At 41.0% G+C, this 20,875-nt stretch overlaps 1 protein-coding gene across 4 annotated transcripts in view; it reads left to right on the plus strand.

Moving 5' to 3' along the window:
* Nucleotides 1-20,875, plus strand: part of fndc3ba (fibronectin type III domain containing 3Ba) — a 112,542-nt gene that overhangs the window by 18,954 nt on the left and 72,713 nt on the right. For 2 of the 4 annotated variants that reach the window (XM_031310037.2, XM_035994821.1), the window contains exons 2-3: nucleotides 7,713-7,858; nucleotides 10,938-11,022. In XM_031310037.2, coding sequence (XP_031165897.1) covers nucleotides 7,742-7,858; nucleotides 10,938-11,022 — 202 coding nt within the window. In that variant the 5' untranslated portion in view covers nucleotides 7,713-7,741. The remainder of the gene's footprint in view (nucleotides 1-7,712; nucleotides 7,859-10,937; nucleotides 11,023-20,875) is intronic. The other 2 variants (XM_031310038.2, XM_035994822.1) reach the window with 1 other exon arrangement.

Below are 20,875 nucleotides of genomic sequence, written 5' to 3' on the forward strand. Positions count from 1 at the left end.
TGTGTGTGTGTGTGTGTGTGTGTGTGTGTGTGTGTGTGTGTCTGCGTGTGTGTGTCTGCGTGCATGCTGCAGTAAATAGATAGCCATTCAGTTTCCAAGCACTGAAACCTGAGAGCATTCCTCGCTGCTTAACACACCCAAAAGGAGGACAAGGATACCTATACCTTTGTCTCCCTTTCTATCTCTGTCATCTCTCTTCTTCTGTGTCGCTACATTAACATGCACATTGCTGATCAGTTACACCAATGTGTCCAGTACACTCTGTCAAGACAGGAAACACATGTATGATGAGTGTCTACAGCCTGTGTTTGACATATTCACATGAGGCTATTTCCCCAGGTTAATCACTCATACTCATGACTGTTAAACCACAGAATTACAGAGAATAACATTACCTAAGTACCAAATAAAGTTCAGTTTTATTTCTCTCTTTTGTTTTTGTTTTTTTATGTCTCTTCTGTCTCTTTGTTTGTCTACACCTCTCCCTTTTGTCTCCATATTTTTCTCCTCCTGCCTTTCTCTTTCCCTTGTCTTCTTTTATTCTGTCTATTTAACCTCTTTGCCACCAGAACAACTCCAGAAACTAGATGAACAAATTTTGGGGACAGAAATTTGTCATGCATATGTCTTTGCTTTGCCGCTGCGCCTCAGGAGCTGGGAATATTAGAAGGAATTGATGAGGGATCACATCAACAGCAGCAGTTTATTTTTTTATACCTTCCTACTTCTTTGTTTTTTAATCACATGGTTGCTGGTATTTAAAAATGGCATTTGTTTAAGATTCTTGCAAAGCATGTGCATGAGCAGTCAGCAAAGTTTACTAGTCCAAACTCCACCCCAGTATTTTGCAGACCAATGAAAACTAGTACCTTGGTTGCAGGGCAGTTTTTTTGTGTGGTAGGAATCAAGAAACCAAAATTAGAACCAGCTTTAAGTTCCTGAAAGAGTTCCCAAGTTCCTGGAAAAGTTTGTGTGCTGGATAAAAGGGCTTCGATACACTCTTTTTCTCTGTTAGTGGATATTAGTATGATCTGTAACTGGTTATGGTTTCTGCACTAAACTGTAATCCAGATAGGACACGGGGGTTCCTTTTGCTGTACGTACCACAGCTGACCAAAAAGGCCATAGTCTTTTGGTCAAACATGGCTCCATGAGAAGCCATGTTTGTTTTAATTGAGATGTAATGTTGTGCTCTGACACAATGTCTCTCCATTTTGCATACCAGTGTATGTCAGTTTGATATCAACATTCATACTTCTGAGACAGCATATTAATCCTCCGTAATTAATCCAAATACTAAAACAACACTCGACAAAGACAAACACAAAACAGTGAGCAGTTACCAAGCAATTATCTTGAATACACCACATTTCATACCATGTTTACAATTCTATCCGACGAAAGAGATGCTTCAGACACACTACGGTGCATAACATTAATAGAAAAGCACAATTTTTGGAACTCAAAGAGACACATTCCTCAGACAAAAAAAAAAAAAAAAAAAAGCTGTTACTCTTCTTGCAGATTAGGGTCTGGGTGGCCGTAAAAGTTCAACCTGCTTTTAGTCCAAGTTTCTAGACTTTTATAGATTTCCATCATCTCCATTGCCTGTTCCTTGATGATCGTGCTTTGGGGAGGACTGCATGATTACATCTGAAATCGATGCTTATCTCTTTTTGTGACATAGTCACTTCTGAGAAGGATTTAGTCATGTGTGAACCATGTATCCTTCCCCTATAAAAAAGAAAACATTTTAGAATGGATCAGACCAGTATACTGTGGATTTCACAGGAACATAGTTATCGATTTTATCAGCCCGATGATTGGAGCTGAATCGTGTTGAAAGCTGGCGAAAAGACCACAAAGAATAGCCTGTTACGATTCTTACTCCTATATGTAAGTGGGCATTCACACAGCCTGCGTTGGCCGTCAGACGGTATGGCAAAAACGCAGGTCTTTTTATTCATTTTGAATTGTGGTATTGCGTTTAGGCTGCGGTGGGGTTTGCCGCAGAGGGGACACGCAAAAAAATGCAGCGGGCCTGAGGTGAAAAGTTGAGACCGAATCAACTTTTGGAGAAATGCAACCCCAAGTCACGCTGCGTTGGCCAATCATGTAACCGGCGATTTTGAGGCATTGTGAGAGTCCCCTACAGGAAACAGGAAACATCACTGCCACAAGAAGGTTTTAAAACACAAAACAAAAGCACTGAACTGTCCAGAAGTTTGTGTAATAGCTGAACGTTTGCCAAACAACAAAGCACAGTCGATCTGTCTCGTTCGTTCTTTTTTCTTTCTCTCTTTCTCCGTGAAGCTGCCTTCAAGTCGAAACGTCGAGATCTATAAACGATCTGACGGAAAACGGTAGTTGTGAGATATAAAGTCTACTTTGGGGGGGGTTGAAGAACACAACAGGACATCACACAAATGGGCCGTTTCATTGACACTCCCCCCGCCGCACAACCCTGCGGCAAATCGCCGGATCGCTGTTTCCCTGTCTGAACCCAGCCTAAGTGTGCAGAAGGCGAAGAGGAGTGAGAATACTGCTATGAACAGCCCTCTTGGCCCTAAAGGCAAACTGCAGGGGGAAGCTTCAAGGATGCTTTGCCCATGGAAATGGAACTTTACTGAACAAAATTACTCTCTATAATAGTCAAACTATGAGATTGTACGACAGAGTCGAACTTTAAATAAGCTTTAAATTAGACAGAGCCTTCTTAAAAAGAAATGTCATTCTTCATGTTGTTTAAAGTTTTAGGCTTTTAAAACTCCCAAACACAAACTGTTTTTACAGTGTAGAGCTGACGAAGCCTCTCACTGCTGTCATTAACAGCAGAGGAAAAAGAGTCAGACATGCTGATGCACTGATTCACCATTGCACTGCATGACGAACACCAGGAGCTAACTGACTTTGATCTCCCCAAGTTTTAAAAAGTAGCGGTCTGCTTGTGCAGCAAAGTAGAAGAAATGCATGTGTGGCCAATTAGCTAATGTTAGCCTAATATCAGCCTGGCTTCTTTCACTGCGCTGGTAGAAACCACATTCTGTAACAGCGTTTTATTTTCCTTACGTCATCAACAAAATCTCTCTGGTTTGAGGTAGAGGAAGAAGTGGACATGTGATTAGTTTCACACTGGCTTACCAGAGTTTTTGTTTTATGAATAATTCATTCATGTGTAGGAAAAGAGAAGTGCAAGTTGGTAATCATTTGAATTTTATGAGTATTGTTTAGTTATTTTTGCTAAATATAAAAAAAGTGTAAGGCCTAATTTAATCAGAGCAAGAAACTGTGTTGTTAAAAAAAAAAAAAAAATGTTGTTCTACGGCTGTTTAAATGATGGTAGGGAGAGAGCGGTGTGAAGCAGTCGACTGGAAGTAAGTCAGACAGTCTGTTAGGAGGTTGTGAAATGTCTGTTATGCTTCATCCGTATGGACAAACTGGAGTCACTGGGCGGTGTGTGTGTGTGTGTGAATGGCTGTATGAGTAATGACTCGTGTTATGAGTTCAGAGCTGCCCCTGAACATCAGTGTGTGTGTGTGTGTGTGTGTGTGTGTGTTTTACTCTATGCATCTTCTATGTTAGAGAGGCAGTTTCCATGCTTACACAGGGCTTTTTGTCTAATGACACAGACACGTGTACAGTACATGCACACACACACACACACACACACACACACACACCCCAATATGCACACATACATGCACACTCATGCTCCTTCACACACATATACACATATTCATATACCCGGACAAGTGGGGGATTGTTTTGTGGATTCTACATGGAATTTTTCTATTTAACATTTTATCCCTGCTGGGAATCGACACCTTATTCCTCCCACATTCCAAAGGGGAACGGAAATGTGTGTGTGTGTGTGTGTGTGGTGATGTCTGAAGCTATCAACAGCAGCATCCATCTGGTAATGATTCCACTGGGAAACAAAGGTCATTATTCATTCATTGATACATTAAATTTCCGGGTATGTGTATTAGATCCTGTAGGAAACAGCTGCAGAACAAAAAGTGCATCTACATTTTCTCTACATTTAACTTCCACCGTGACTCAGTAGACAAATAGATAATCAGTTGTTTTTAAAACTGGCTTTTGCAATGTGCAATTTCACACATCAGTTACTTCAAATTGCAGTGAAAGGTTAAGTGTTTACAATGCCAAGAAATTATATAAAAAGACATCAGTAAGCTGAACACACCACATTGGGTTTATCTACTAGACTGCTCTGTGATTTCTTTAAAGTAATAGTTAGCTTTTTTTGGGAGATATGCTTATTCGAGAGTGAGAAGATCGATAGCGCTCAGCTTCAGATTGAAAGCAGGGGGAAATGGCTATCCTGGCTTTAAAAGAAGACAAGAAATAGTTTGACACATAACCTCGCTAAAACTGCAAGTTGTTGTTTTTTGCACTGCAGTTTTTGTACAGATTAAACAAACAGGATATACCATGTTAATTAGTGAGCTTTAGAGGTGCTGGTAGGCCAATTTAGTTATTTTAGGACAGAGCCAGGCTACCTGTTAACCCCCGGTGTCCAGTCTTTGTGCTAAGCTCATCATCTCCTGGCTGTAACGCTTAATATATAACATACAGACATGAGTGTCATCGATCTTCTCATCTAAATATCAGCAAGAAAGCAAATAAGTGCATTTCCCAAAATGTCAAACTGTTTCTCTTAAGGGTGGGCTCTCTAATTTGTTGTGAACTGACCCTTATGAAGAGAAGAAGCGACCCAATACAATTAACCTTGTTGACAAGTAGTTATTATATTGCTTACAGAATGTGGATATTCCAGTTGAAATTCACTCACTTCCTGTATGCAGAAAAGTCTTCCTACTGGTAACCTTACCCAACACCAGGCTTCATTTAACATCATACAAATGGCATACACATTGTCTCATTTCTACTTGTGATTCAGGCTGAGTATTCATGAGTAAAAAGATTGTAAGAATATAATGGATTTCTTCAGGAAATTATGGGTTATTTTAAGAACACTGGTTTATTGGAAGAGATGCCTTGCACTGTCTTCTTCTTCATTTGCTCTCCATTTATCATTTAAGCCAATCCTTCATTTACTTATTCCCTCTCTCTTCCTCCGTTCTTTCTTTTCTGTCTCGCTCTCCTCTTTTTCCTGGCAAAGTTGAGAGTGGTGTTACCATCTGTCTGTGATGTGTCCTGGACGTGTGTGTGTGTGTGTGTGTGTGTGTGTGTGTGTAAGGCAGGATGGCCAGGCTGAGCTGGGAACGGGGCTCAGATGGGGAAAGAGGGAAAGTTTTAGACAAAGGAAGAACAAAATCAAGAATTAAAAGAAGAGATAGCCAGAAAGACGTTGAGAGTGGTGTGTGTGTGTGTGTGTGTGTGTGTGTGTGTGTGTGTGTGTGTGTGTGTGTGCGTGTGTGTGTGTGTGTGTGTGTGTCTATGTTGCAACAGTGAGCCACAGCTGTGGGATCTACTAACCCTTTCAAAGACCTTGTCAGTGCTAGAAGATGACCAGCTGAAAGAAAAGACAGACAGCTGTTTTCAGAGGAATGCTGTATGTGTGCACATTATGTGTGTGTGTGTATATATATATATATATATATATATATATGTGTCAGAAATGGATATCAGAGATATGTCTTTACTGAAATGAAAAGCCATTCCCTAATGCATGCTGTATGTGTGTGTTTGTGTCTGTATGTGCTAAAAGCAGCTTATAGCCATTAGTCAGTAGCTCTTTAGCAGTGATTTCACTCCCCAGCATTGAACTGAAACACCTACGTCATTCAGTAATCTATCTCTGGCAATTCATCTGTGTGTTATGTGTGCATACGTATGTGTTTAGATTTTGTGAAACATTTTGGCTGGAGTTCATTCTGCATCTGCTCTATGTGTGTGTGTGTGTGTGTATTCCCCCTAGGAAACAGCATGTATATCACACCGTAAGTGTATGGGAGCTTCAGTGGTTTTTGCTGTGTATGTGTAAGCGTGTACGTTATGACAGATAAAGTGCTGGTTAGCAGCTCGGTTAAAACCCTGATGAGGAAAGCGTGCACGGCCGACACACATTGCCTAGATTTGTTTTTGGTTCTTGCCCTATAGTCAATTAGGTGAAGCCATGTTATTTTCCACTTAAGATGAATGGCCTCGGTTGTTGTTTTTATTTTTTTTCATAATTATGCTTTTTGGTTTTACTGCTATTATTATGCAAGCAAAGAAACCATATCCAGATTTAGCTCTCTGGGTTACTCTCTAAAGAGTGGCAGCACAATTGACCCCAGAAGGCCTCGAAACACGTCCTATTCTTGCTATGTGTTTGCATGTTTCATATAGAATACTGATTTGCTGTGTGCTGTATTTACGAAGGTAACAGCAGGTGCAATAATCCCTATTCACCTATCAAACTAAGACCTTATTCATCCACTCTTTCTCTTTTTATTAATCCTCCAAACAGGATACTCACTGTAATCCCCCCTGTATTTTACAAGTGAAGTGCTTTGAAGTCTCTCACTCTCGTCTCTGTTTTCATCTGCCTATTTTTTCTTTGATATTGACATGATGTGACTTGTTGTGTTTTACCAAAGCCGATGTGCCTGTGCAAAGCCAGTATAAGAGGGGGGAACAACATATTAGGAAGGTTTTTTTTTTTTTTTTACAAGTATTAATGTTAATCTGTTAGAAACACAGTGTTTCTATGTGTCTATTTTCTTTCCTCTTGTACACAAGGTTATATTTCTTGACTTGATTGACCGGACCAATTGTCTATCTTTCCATCTCTCTTATTGTTCTGCTTGTGTGCACCTTCCTTAGAATCAATCCTTTGGATTCCCCTCTCTCTCTCGTTCTAGAATTTTTCCAGTTTTCATATGGCTTTTTCTATTTTTTTTGTCATGTTTCAACGGCACCTCTGTTATTATAAATATATCTGGGTTTTGATCTCAATTCTTATCTAAATTGGAATGGAAACCACATAACTACAGTAAACTCAATGGAAACAAGCAAATTTAATAAAAGCTCCTCAACAATGCGAAGAGGATTTCACGCTCACATGAAGTGGAAAATTGTTTTGTTGACGAGGAAATTGCATAATAAACACTGATGGAAACACACTAGTAGGCCTAGTATGCAGACTTGGCATAAACTGGCCTCACAATTCATTGTACAACAGGAGTAGTTTGACATTTTAGGAAATACGCTTATTTCTTGCTGAGAGTTAGAGGATTGATACCACTCTCACATGTGTCTGTTAAAGCTTAGCCTTCTAGCATATAAACTGGAAGTAGGGGGATATACAGCTAGGCTCTTTACATCTCAGTTTTTGTACGATTAAACAAACAAGATTCAATATGCTTTTTAGTGAACTTCAGAGTCAGACTCGATTGGCAGCTAACTGGCGGCTTGCTCCAGCTTCATGTTTACAGTATGAGACTTTTGGCAAAACAAAACAAATATTATTTCCCAAACTATTTATTTAAAAAAGTAGGTTTCGACTTTCTGAAATTTAGCAAAGGTGGTGCCCTTTGTTGATTACACATAGAAAGCCATATTTTATTCCTTCACCTTTGGATTACATTTTGAAATATATTATATATATCCTGGAATCCTGTTTGATTGCTTTTAAACCTTGACCAGTGACAAAATGTCTGTCTCTTTGTCTTAGTCACTACACGTGTGTGATATGACTGAACAATACTGACGTCCCTGTACTTTTTTCTGTACTTCCCCAGGTAGGGCAGTTCAGTGAATTTCTCCATGAATGTACGTCACAATGATGATGACAGACCAGATTCCACTGGACTTGGCTCCGCCCCCCCTCCTGAACGGGGAGGTCCCTCTCATGCCTCACATGGTTAACGGTGACGCAGCACAGCAGGTAAACACTCACGTAAACGCACACGTCTGTCGTTTGCATTCAGTCAATCTTGCAGAATGAACGTACAAATGCATCCTCCACCTTTCAACATTCCTGTGTTGCCACACACACACACACACACACACACACACACACACACACACACAACCAGATGAATGTAAGAATACACATCAAACAGTCACGCAGGCACTTCTCTTTGTTGTCTTTTCATCACATGGCCCATGGGTTGTTGCCACAGGTAATGAACAGCTGCCAAGCTATTACAGTAAAGCATTTGTCACGTAACCGGAACAAAAACAAACACAGACGCATACAGGCACATACACTCGCATCATTCAATCCTAGAGATGTTTCTTTGCGCAGCATGTAACTAGGTCCATTGATGGATCCCAGGCGTTAGCTTAAATTACTTTGGGAAAGTTTTCAACTGCTTCTCTGAGGCTGACTGATCTTCTGATCAAAAGCAGCAGAGCCAACTGGGCCACCTTCAAAGTACAAAACCCCACCTGAGCTCTGCATACGAAGCGATCGACGCAATTAAAAGCATCTCAGTTTCAGACAGATATATTTATACACCGTGTGCTTTTGGTAATTGAGAGATGATGTTTGTGCATTGTCCACAGCCTGCTCCCTCACAGCCCAGAGGAAGCATGGTGGGAGTGTTTTGGCTGCGACACATACCAGTTAGGGAGGGTTTTGGCTGTAACACACAGCAGTTAGGGTACTCTTTTTATTGTAACACCCTGCAGTTTAAACTTAGTTCCCAGTGTGAAATCAGGGAACCGATGATTATAAAGATTTGCCTCTGCATGCGTGTGTGTCCATGTGTGTGTGTATTTGTTTGTTTCTTGGTCTGTCTTACACTGTGCGTTTCTTTTACTCTTTTAGCGTCTGTGTGGGCACACAGGTGTCTGTATTGAGTCTTTGTTTGCTTGCTTGTCTATCAGCTTTCCTGTCTGTCAATCTGTGTCTACCTGCCTAGACTTGTTTGTGTGAGTTTATCTGTGTCTGTGTTTTCCTTCAGTGCATGCAAGCAAAGACACCAGAAACATTGTTAGGGTGCATCAAAATATAATTCTACAATATATAATGGTTAAAGAAATATGATGCATTGTGGAGATAATCTTATAATGAGCATGCTCCCATCACATCTAAGCCAGCTGTAACTGTAACTTAGTGGAATTTCTCATCGAGGGTTTCTTTCATTTTCCTTTCTGCAAAAGTGAAACGTGTTCCGTGTATCCTTATAGTAAGATAAGTATCTACTTACAGTACTTTACAATTTGAACCAATCCTGATTTATAAAAAAAAAAAAAAAAAAAAAAAAAAAAAAAGAGAGATTGATTTGTTAGTTTTAAAAGTTATAACCGTTTTCCCCCTATGACATAATAAATTGCAACACTATTGACATTTCCTGGCCCTTACTGTCCATTCCCATATCTAGCCATTCATTTGGCCTCGGTCTGTCATGTTGGTGACGTTTAACTTGTGGCGGATTGGGCCTTTTGGAAATGGTGGGTATTAATGTCTGCTACAAAAAGAAATATTGAAATAAACAATGATATTACAATGTTTTCTAAAAACGGCTTGTTTTGACCATTGTCTGTCTATCCCAAGCTGTATGACATGTCAGCCAGAAACAATCACAACAAAGACAGAAAAGCCCATTTGTAGAGCAGATTGGCAGGACAATGAATGTTGCTGGTGAGTGTTGTGCTTTTATCACGTAAGTGCGTCATAGAAACAGAACCCACATGCATTCATCAAAAGCCCCTCAGTGCCCTGCGAGTGCTTTTCTGCCAGAGAAAAATGCCCTAAATGAACTAGATAACTAAAAAAACAATTCTCAGAAGGTGCTTACATGTTTATTTGCCTGCCAAATAAAGTGAAGGTTTGGAGAATATCAGTTCAGCCAAAGTCAGATTTTTGTATATGCTCTAGGTGCATTTGGCACCAAAATCTAGAAGAGGTTAAACTTAAAAAAAAAAACGTTTAGAAGCAACCTTTTGTAACCTTTTTTTTTACTCTAACTTAATATTTAAATGTTTGTGAGTGTATCAAAACATTAGCTGACTGGACCATTACAGTAACAAATATGCTACATGACTATTTTACACATACTATAATCTTGGGTGCGTATATTTATGCATTATGTATAAATTATACATAACACATAAATATACGCACTCACTCCGCACACACACCCACATGGTCTGATATGGGGGTTTTCTCAGTCTTTGGGAAACATGGGTCGCCCTGTACTATGCTGGGGTTCCTATAGCAACAGCAGCCGCCGCAGCAGCAGACAGAGCAGGAAGTATGTGTGTGTGTGTGTGTGTCTGAGGGAGAGGAGTAGGTTATCGCTGAGATGGGAGAGCATGCAGACACTACGGGAGGAACGCAGGTTATGAGGATTTTACGACGGGACACCTGTAGAGCATAGTCAGGGCTGTGCTTGTGTGTGTGTGCATGTGTGCTTGAATACATGTGCGTGTGTGTGTAATGGAGGGTCACCTGTTTCATGTCTACAGCCATGTGTACACTCTCAACAATCTGTATGCGGAGAATATGACGGTAAGGTGCATGCACACTCCCTTCTGGCGTATTCAGCAGAAACACTGTGAAAGCAAAACAGTGTTAGATATTTTGCCTCATTTGTGTGTGCCACCTGTCTGTATGTTTAATTGTGATACTGTATATGCATCATTCCATGTGTCTAATATTTGTGTGCACTGGTTTTAGTGGTTTCCTGCCAGTCAGTGTGGTAAAAAGAGAAAAATCAGGGTGCTTGACACGGCAGCATTGTCTCACCATTAGCTTATCTAACACTTCGTTTATATGTGTGTGAACTCTGTGTCCGCCCTATTCTGGGATCCAAAGCTTATTGTGTGTTATGTCACCTCTGCAAGCCTATTTGCTGCCCAAGCAGAGAGTCAGTCCTGTTTTTGTGATTGTTAAAGAAGGATTTATGTTAATGGGATTACGCTTGACAGATTTGATTCCCTTGTTGCCTTCTGGTTTTCAATCATCAATTAATTGAATCCGTGCTTTCTAACCGTGTGATTTTTCGTGTGTGTTGTTGGTACAGGTGATCCTGGTGCAGGTGAACCCGGGAGAGACGTTTACCATCCGGGCAGAGGACGGCTCACTGCAATGCATCCAGGGTCAGTCCCATGATATACTCTATTAGGTTACACTTTACTTGAAGGTATCTACATAAGAGTGACATGACACTGTCATGAACGTGTCATAAACATTATAAACAAGTCATAAACGTTTATGACATAACACTTCTTTTAGTAAGTATCATTCGTTTTTTGTCATGACCAGTTATGGTTAGGGTTAGAGTTAGAGTTAGGGTTCATGTGTCATGACGGTGTCATGCCAGTGTCATGTGTTCATGACAGTGTCATGTCACTCTTATGTAGATACCTTCAAGTAAAGTGTTTCCCTCTATTATTATATAAACATGGTGGTGTAGTGTCTTTTTATTGTATTATTATTATTGTTGTTATTATTATTATTATTATTATTATTATTATTATTATTATTATTATTATTATTATTATTATTATTATTATCTAATCACACAATGATGTAAATCAAGTTTAATCCAGTATTGAAGTAAAAGGCCCCTGGACCACATATTTTACTTTTGACCACTAGATAATCCCAAAACTAAGGGTGGCTGTTCTGGTACAGGTCACTAAGGAAAAGCAATCTGTTTTTTTTTTTAGAAGTCCAGGCTGTTGAGAGGTCCTACATAAGGCCTTACATAATGTTGTAATGGTATATGGTTAATGATAAACCAAAGTTATGTATGGGAGAAACAATATAGTCAAACATAGTCAGCATTTTGGGAGATGGGGAAGGACACAGAGTTAACGCCCCAAAAAGGTGTGGCTTTTGACTAGCATCGAATTTTAGATTTGATTTTACCTGTTACTCTAGGTAGCCATTGGGGTAATTTATTTCAGTTCATTATAAAAATGAAATGATGGAGACTTGAAACTGGCTTAAGATAGGGAACCCACACAGGGGATGTCATATGCTAGTTGTTCTTCATCGTGTTGTGATACAGGTGAAAGCATGGATTCTTGGAAGTTGAGAAGCTGACTCTCAAACCTAGGATGTTGTAACTTCTCATCAGCACATGAACATCATTTTAATGATGCAACTTTGCACATATTTGTGTTATTATAAATTAGGAGTGAATGTGAATGTGTTTGTAAAATTGTATATTTTGATGTTTTGTACTTCTCTTGCATTTAATTTATAAATGAATGAATTTATTTAGTTTTACCTACCTGCCCAGGGACTACTGGTGGAAAATAGCAATTGGGCTACAACCTGGTGCAATGCATCTCTCCTTGTTCTTATACAAGGTTAATGGTTAATTGTGCATCGTCCCTGTTTAAACAAAATTACATTACATTACAACACGAACATTGTAAAAGTAAATTGCCTATCTCAAGCAAAGTTTAAGTCTCTACACCAATGTTTGCCCTTCACCTTAATTCTTCTTCTAGGAGAGCAGTCAATAATGCAGCACTAAGGGTGAGGAAAAGGAAGTGAGGGGGGGAAATGCTTGCGTCTACGCGTGTTATCTTCAAATAAAAAAAAAACAAAGACTAGTTGAAAGCATAGTCAGTGACAGAGTGGGCAGCCATGGGCTCACTCTCTGGCTGCATCTGATATCAGTAAATAAAAAGACTGGAAATGTAAGCCACTTACTGTAGCAGCTTTTAAAGACGGAAAGAGGTGGCACTAACGCGGGAATTCCCCAACTCCTGTGGAATAGCGTCTCACTTTGATGATGTCAGCAGAGTAAGCTGGTGCTTAGAAACTTTGAAAGGGCGCCTTTGTTTTCTGCTCAATCTCTCTCCATCTGTCGGTCTCTCGCTTCTTCTCTCACTCTTGCTTTAAACTCTATGAAGGTTTTCTTTGAGTGAGAGCACTTTTGGCTCAGACACCCCCCCCCCTCCCCCTTCCCCACCACCACCCCATACTCTATGTTGTAACTAATTACAGCCCGCCTCCTTTTCTCTGTCCGCAGTGTAATTCAATTTTTCCCTGAAATCGGAGGGATCGCCCTAGGCAGACCATAGAGGCACAGATAATGCCAGATAGAAACAGTAATTGATCGGCTGGACGGATGCAAAGATGTGCACATACAGTTGACGAGACAAGAAATGTATCGATATGGATCAATGAGTTGCAGGAAGAGGGATAAAAAACAGATGGAATAATGTGTTACTTTTTACAGTGAATAGATTAATGAGATACCAGACACTGATTTGAGAAAACACACAGCATTGACGTAGTTGGGGTCTGGCCGCTGTCTGTTTATTTGTGTAGGTGCATGGTTGCACTTGCATGCAAAATTTAGCATTAAAAGCACAGTGTGTATCTGTGTGTGCTTTTTTTTCGGTGCCTTTTACTACATTCAACGACAGTTAATTGGGTGGGTGGCTGGGGACTTGGGGTCATGTTTGAAAGCACATATTATTAATGTGGAGGGCCACACACACACACACACACACACACACACACACACACACACACACACACACACACACACACACACACACACACACACACTCTCTCTTGCTGTCTGTCTCTATCTGGGGGAGGCCACTGGGTTTAATGAGAGGTGGAGTGTGGCAGTGTGTTTTGAAGGCTAACTGAGTCGCTCTTTAGACAGAGACTCAGTGTGATTACTGAGACCTCAGAGCTCCGGGGTTTGCGCATGCTTGTGTACTTGTGTGCCTGCGTGTGTGTTTGCACTCTGGCGTACTTCTGTGCAAGTGTGTGTGACAGAGAGTGAGATTACAGAGACCTCAGGACTTTTTATATAAAGTAACCTCTGTTTAGCTGCTGCACTGCGGTGCATGCATGCAAACATTCATACACGTACACATACAGGCACAGATGGTCTGCCAAGGCAGAACCAGTCTGGAGACGTCGACACAGCAGCCAAAAGAGATTCTTTCATAGGAGCCTTCAGCCTCCCTTCTCCTCTGCTCACTTCTCTTTCTCCCTCTTTTACTCCTTCGACTTTTTCCCCTTGCGCTTCTTTCCTTCTTTTCTGCCTTTACCTTAGAGCAAACTTGGAGCCCCAAAGAGATTATTGTATTTCTTGGATTGATGTTAAGTACTGCTCATTAGCCACACCACGACTTAATGCTACTAGCTGAATTATGCTCTTTTATTTGGATTGAAAGTTTGGGCTGAATTGTATTAACAAATTCCATAACCTCAGGGCACAGAAAACCCTTTTAGAACTGCACTGTGCACAGTGGAATAATTTACATTTGCCCTGAAATGTAGTTTTCAGTTATTTTAAGTAGTTCTGATTTGCTTTCCCTGCTCTCTCATATCGGCGGTTTTCTTCCTGCCGTTTCTTTGTGCCACTTTTGTTTTAGTGAAATCAGTTTATCTGCCTCTAAAATCCTTTCCTGTATCAGTCTGTTAATTAGCATGCACTGTGTGTGTGAGAGTCATGCCTCCATCCCCTGTTTAAACAGACTGACCTCCCGATGCTCCAGGGGTCAGCTTTAACTGAACCCCCCCCCCACAAACTCCCACTCTATCTTTCGGGTTGCTCTCATGTATACACTCTTTCTCCCTCCATTCCCCTCCCCCTCTAACCCCCCCTCCTTTTTTCTCTCCCTCCCCCACTAAGACCATTCCCCTGAGCTTTCCCACACTCGCATCAAAGGACAAGACTCTAGAGGGTGTGTTAGAGCACCCTGCTATGGAATGTGTGTGTGTGTGTGTGTGTGTGTGTGTGTGTGTGTGTGTGTGTGTGTGTGTGTGTGTTTGTGTGTGTTTTACAAGGCTGTGTTGGTTTACTGTTGTTTGGTCTTTGTTGGATTTTTATGAGGGATGATGAGGCCAGGGGGTGAAGAGCAGGAAGCTGTGATCTGCCAGGGAGGATGTGACATCATGAGGCATGGGTGGCAGCAGCCACAAGTCTCCTGTTGAGTTTGATTAAGGATAGTCAACAGTTGGTTGGTTTGATTTATACAACATCATGCAACCTTGGGTGGCCTTACTGGATGTCCTAAATGCGCAACATCTCAACAGAGTTGAGAATGGTTGTTGAATGGTTAATCTGTGCTGCATTTGCCTTGAAACTAATCATTTCGACACCAAAAACTTCTCTTTTGCATGGAGAAAATATCAGCAGGTAACAAGTACTCAATGTGTTTGAGATCAAACTAACTTGTTTGCAGAAAAACATTTGTATCCACTAGAGTGGAATGTTTCCAAAGTAATATAGGAGGCTAATACAGCATCTTGGATATGTGGCAAAACGTCCACTTTTCTTTGACATTACTGTTTGTAGAATGGGTGTTTATTAGGAAAACTGTTTCTGCATGTAATACAACTTTCTACATAGAGTTAGCATGTTTCCCCTTGTTAAGCTTAGTTTCCTTAATGTGTTCCATAAAACAAAAACAAACAAAAAAGTTCCTACGGGTCATTTTATTATGGATAATTAACCTTATTAGAACATAAACTGAATTGATTATATTAACAACAGTTGAACTTGAACTCAGTTTTACCTCAACATACTGGCCTCTGTCTGTAAATGCAGAATGCAGGCATGAAGTCCATTCTCACTGCTGCATTACTGCAGTTGCATAATGGGAAATGTAGTCCTATGCTCTGCTGGGATCGGACAGATACTTAGAAATGATGTCTGGGTTTGGGTCGGGCTCGGTCACATCAGCGCGATAAGGCATTGAACATTTTAAATTTAAAAAAGCTTATTATGTAGGTGCGCGCCTGTGTTAACGTGCACTTGTTGCCCCGTGTGCGCTGATGCGCTCATCTGTTGACATTTCCAAATGCCTTCCTACAGTTGCTTAATAAAAGCAGGCTTTCCACACAAACAAACGTACATGTGTCATTAGTATGAGAAAAAAACGAGATTTTAACTGTGTCGGGCTCGGGTCGGGCTCGGTTACTGCTCTGTCATACACGGGCTGGGCTCGGACAGAAAAATGCGGCCCGATCTGCACTCTATAATCACCACAACACTGCAGTTTTATCAAATTACTGATGTGGATAGACAATAGAGGTGCAACGATGAATCGATTAATCGATTAGTTGTCAACTATTACATGAATCGCCAACTATTTTGATAATCGATTAATCGTTTGAGTCATTTTTTAATTAAAAAAAATAAGATTTCTCTGATTCCAGCTTGTTAAATGTGAATATCTTCTAGTTTCTTCTCTCCTTTGTGACAGTAAACTGAATATCTTTGAGTTTTGGACAAAACAAGACATTTGAGGACGTCATCTTAGGCTTTGGGAAACACTGATCCACATTTTTCACCATGTTTTGACATTTTTATAGATCAAACAACTAATCGATTAATCAAGAAAATAATCAACAGATTAATTGACTATGAAAATAATCGTTATGGCGAGACCACTAAATTGTTATTATACATAATGAGGCATCATAATAATCTGGGATTCTTAAATAATGCATTTATAAGTGAAAACAAATTGACAAACGCAGATTCAAATCATGGTCTGATCAGTAACTGATGTCAATTCAGATGTTGGTGTTTCCTCGATGCCCTCCTCCTTGCTGTTTTTTTTTTTTAATTGGGAGGAACTAAGTGAGTAAGGGAAATGAGGAGATGGTGAAAGGAATTGGGATGTACCCTGTGTTTTTCTTCCCTTTCATCATTCAGCCTCTCTGTCCCTTTCTCTATTTTCGTCTCACTTCATTTGTCTCAGTTTCTCCCTGCTTGGGTTTTTGTCTGAGTTGGATGGACGATGCTGATATTCCTCTTGCTGTTTCACTGCATCACTTCACAAGCATGCTGAGCTTCTCTTTTGCCAGACTTCTCCCGAAGTGTGCACTTCTACACTGGGAGCCCTTTGATGTAAATGGAAATAGCTGGTTGAGAGACATATGGTGGAAAGTCTCGCGGCCTGTGTTTACATGGCTCTAAACAATCTGGGAGAGATAACACAAATACACTTTTCTCAGAAGGGCCTAATTAGAGTTCTGTTTCGGACTGTCCCGTTGCTGCTTGTAGCTCGAGGTGGTTGTTTTAAGAACTTTTCAAACCTGTAAAATCCACCCCTTTGGGACAGAGTGACAATCAAATGGAGAAGGATTGAAAATGAGCTAAGTGGAAGACAGCTGACTGATGTCTGTATTCCTGTTGGCCTGTCAGATAAAATAATTCACAGCGTGTGTACTGAAATTAACATAATTAACGCTTTATGATCCCTTATTTTGTAAAAAGAAAAAAAAATGTGTGTGTGTGTGTGTGTGTGTGACTAGACAAATGAATGGGCATGTTGTTATTGTTATGCCACTTGTTTTTAGCCCCAGGCATAATGGTTCCTATAACCGATTAAATGTGTATTGCATATTTATGCATGATGAATGTTTCATGTTTCTAATGTTATATTCTGACTGGTTTATCTCAACGCGGTTCTATGAAAACAATATTCAAACAACTTTACATGAGCTGAGAAAAACCGGCCTGTTTTCCAAATTTAGATGTAGATATTCTAACAGTTTTTTTCTGTTTAGCATAAGAAGCATGACAATTGTATAAACCCATAAATGAATACTTAATTAAATTATCCAAATTTGGAGGTTTTCACTGGACAGCGGTGTGATTTTCAGAAATATCACACTGTTTTTACTACAGATTTTACTATCCGCATCCCCAATACAAGCCAATCATTATATTTAAATCTCCCAGTACTCATGTCATGTCATGTTGTGTGTCAGACCAGGACACCATATCAAAAGTTTTGCTCTAGCAAGCGTTAAGGCTCAGACAGTGAAGTCTCAGTCTTGTGTTTTGAGAGCTAACACACACTGTCGATTTTTTTCTCTCCCGTCTCTGTTTAAAATGGGTTCAAGTTGACGACTGCTGTGTCTGTATTTATGGAATATGCTTTGCCGGGAAAAAGGTTAATGGGATGGTTGGCATCATATAGTAGAGAAGTCCTCTGTGTGTGTGTACAGTACTGTGTGTTTGGGTGCATGCATGCATCTGTATGTATGCAGTTTAGACTTGACAGCCAGACAGACCTTTTTTCAGAGTGTTTAGTGTGAGTGTTTTAATTTTGTGTTATGGATTTGGGGAAAGTGGTCACCATGGGAACGGACTCTCCCTCCAGGTGGTGTGTAATGGAATGTGGTCCCTCTGGGCACAGTGTTGTGTGTGTGTGTGTGTGTGTGGGGCATACCTGTCTTTTTCTTTTTCCAGTATTCTCCACTCAAATGTACTTTGTAAGAAACAAAAGGACAGAGAGGATTGGTTTGGTTCATTTGGCACGGGGTAGTTAAAAGCTTGTACTTTAGTTTGTTGTTGTATGCCCTGCCCAGCGCTCACTTATAAACCCAATGCCCTCACAGTAGGGCATGAGGAGGCAGAAGGAGGAAGGGAGGGAGGAAGAAATGGAGTGGAACTGAAAGATAAATAAAGGGAGCGAGACAGAAAGAAGAAAGAGGAATAGGGTGAGAGTGAGAGAATCAGACGCTGCATGTCTGGTCGTGCCCGCTGCCATGCATTCCGGGCGAGGCCACTTCCTCTTTGCGATGACCCCAGCTACCCCATGCTGCTGACTTGGTCCGGTCTGCCAGCTCCTGGTTTGCTGTTGGGACTGGCCCACTAAGGGCAAAACAGTAGTGGGAGGAAGAGTGGGCAAAACTCTGGAGAATACTGTGTCTGTCTTCGTATGTAAGACTGTGTGAAAGTGGATGTGTGTGTTAACAGCAGCTGTGTAGAGGAGAGAGTTTGCACAACTTTTCCAGGGATGAAATTATTGGCTCCCTTGAAGCTCAGGGTACAGCTGGAGCACTTCTCCCTCCCTCCGCCCTCATTCCCTCCTCCTTTCCCTCTCTTTCTGACCTCCTTCACTTCCTCAACTTGCTTCCCTGTCTCTCCTTCTCCCTGTGTTGCTGGTTTGTAGTATTTTTTGATTTCAGTCTTAGCCTCATAACTCCAGCTTAAGTTTCGGTGATTTGCATGCGGTTTTTAAAAATTGACTCAACCCTTTAAAAATATTGATTCCTCTCCGCATGTTGCTCATGCCGATTTTCGGATTAGATTCAGTCAGAGTGGTTGAATCTTTATTGATCACATGGGCCTGTTGTAGCTGCAAGTGGTGATGGGATACGTAAAAGACGAGTGGGATTTTAAAAGGATTAAATATATTTGTGATTGTTTCATCATCGTGTGTTATCAGATTTTACAGGGAAGCCCCTCTTTTTTTTTCTTTTGCTCTGATCTGATTGGATTTGAAGGGGGGAGAGTGTGTGTCTGTGTGTGTGTGTGTGTGTGTGTCAGTCAATGGGAGGGCCCAACCATGGAGGTCAAAAACAATGATTGTAGGGACTGGTAGAGCAACAGATTTGATATTGGTCTAAAAGAGAAGTTAGTTTGACTGAAATACTTCCATGTTTATAATATATATAAACATATAAACATAATATCTACATATCTGCACTTCCTTGCTTGTCTGATCACCCAGCAGCCATGGGTCATGCACACACACCCGTGCACACACACACACACACACCCGCGCGCACACACACACACACACACACACACACACACACACACACACACACTCATGAACTGTACACACACACACACACACACACACACACACACACAGTGGAATTCAGAGATGGGGAGTGGGGGGAAAGTCCCTGCTAATCTAGGACTTCAAGTCTTGCCTTCTTTCTTTCCACTTAAATTCTCACGACTTCTCCTCTCTACACACACTTTCTCTGCTCTTTGCGGTGGACACAAAGTCAGTGCTGTTTGGATTGTGACTCATGCACCAGAAATGCCCCACATGAACATGTGGAGAGATAGAAGGAGGAAAGTGAGGGAAGGATGGGAGAGGAGAATAGAGGGAGAAGTGTACAGCTGGGTACAGATGTAGTAGGTTGTGCACAGAGGGGAAATAATTAGTAAAAATGACTGAAAGCAGTGCTGTTTCTTTAGTGGGTCAAGGTTTAAAAATGTGTTGCATCTTGAGGATTCAAGGGAGTGAGAGAAATGGAAGAGAGCATGGGAGGGAGAGCAGGAAATGATTGTTAGACTCTGGGTCTGTTGACACACCAACAGCTGTTGCATTTCTTTGCTCTCTCTCTCTTTCTCTCACTTGGTCTCTCTCCTTCCAGACATGTAGACTTGATTAGGGAATGGATACAATGAGTCACCAGTGCTTGGATTGTGTATATTTGCGTGTGCACGTGCATGCTTGCACATGTATGTCAGGAGTCTGCGCCGTGTCCACGTGCAGGCGTGCATGAACGGCAAAAGTGATAAGTGGAGTATGTCGCTCAATGCATCGTGTGTTGCATGGTTACCAATCCCAAAACAATTATATCTTCAAGCCCGAGAATAGCCTCATGTGATAATACTGGAATAGATCTTGTGTGTGTGTGTACGTGTCCATGTCAGTATGACATTTTAAACGTTTATGCAAATATGCAGGTGTTAATCTGGGCATTTGTCTGCGGTTTATTTACGTACATCTGTGTCAATGTGAGTGTGTGTGTGTGTGTGTGTGTGTGTGTGTGTGTGTGTGTGTGTGTGTGTGTGTGTGTGTTACTGTAAAGGTATGTTTGTGCATGTTGACATTTTGAGAACAAAGCATGGCTGGACTCAGAGTCCCTCCAGACGTTACGTTGCTCTCCTCTGGAGCAGACCCAGCAGCAGAAGTAGGTCGGTCAACAGCACCCCTCCTCTGGGTGGGGGAGATCTGGGCTGGGTGGAGGTATGGGCTGGCACCCAGGCTACAAGCTGAACACTAAACAGATCTAGGCTTGTATGCTTAAGGACTGTTACAGTGATCAGGACAGGATAAGATGTAGATGTTAACATCATATTCTAAGAAATTTAACCCTTTGAAATAAGCCAAGAAGCTTTTTTCTTCCTACGTTAGATCTAAAATGTAGGGGACTTGGTTGTTTTAGAGGAAAAAACTGATAGTCGGCCACTTAGGA

This window comes from Sander lucioperca, chromosome 18 (genome assembly GCF_008315115.2).
Source record: "Sander lucioperca isolate FBNREF2018 chromosome 18, SLUC_FBN_1.2, whole genome shotgun sequence".
Taxonomy (NCBI): Eukaryota; Metazoa; Chordata; class Actinopteri; order Perciformes; family Percidae; genus Sander; species Sander lucioperca.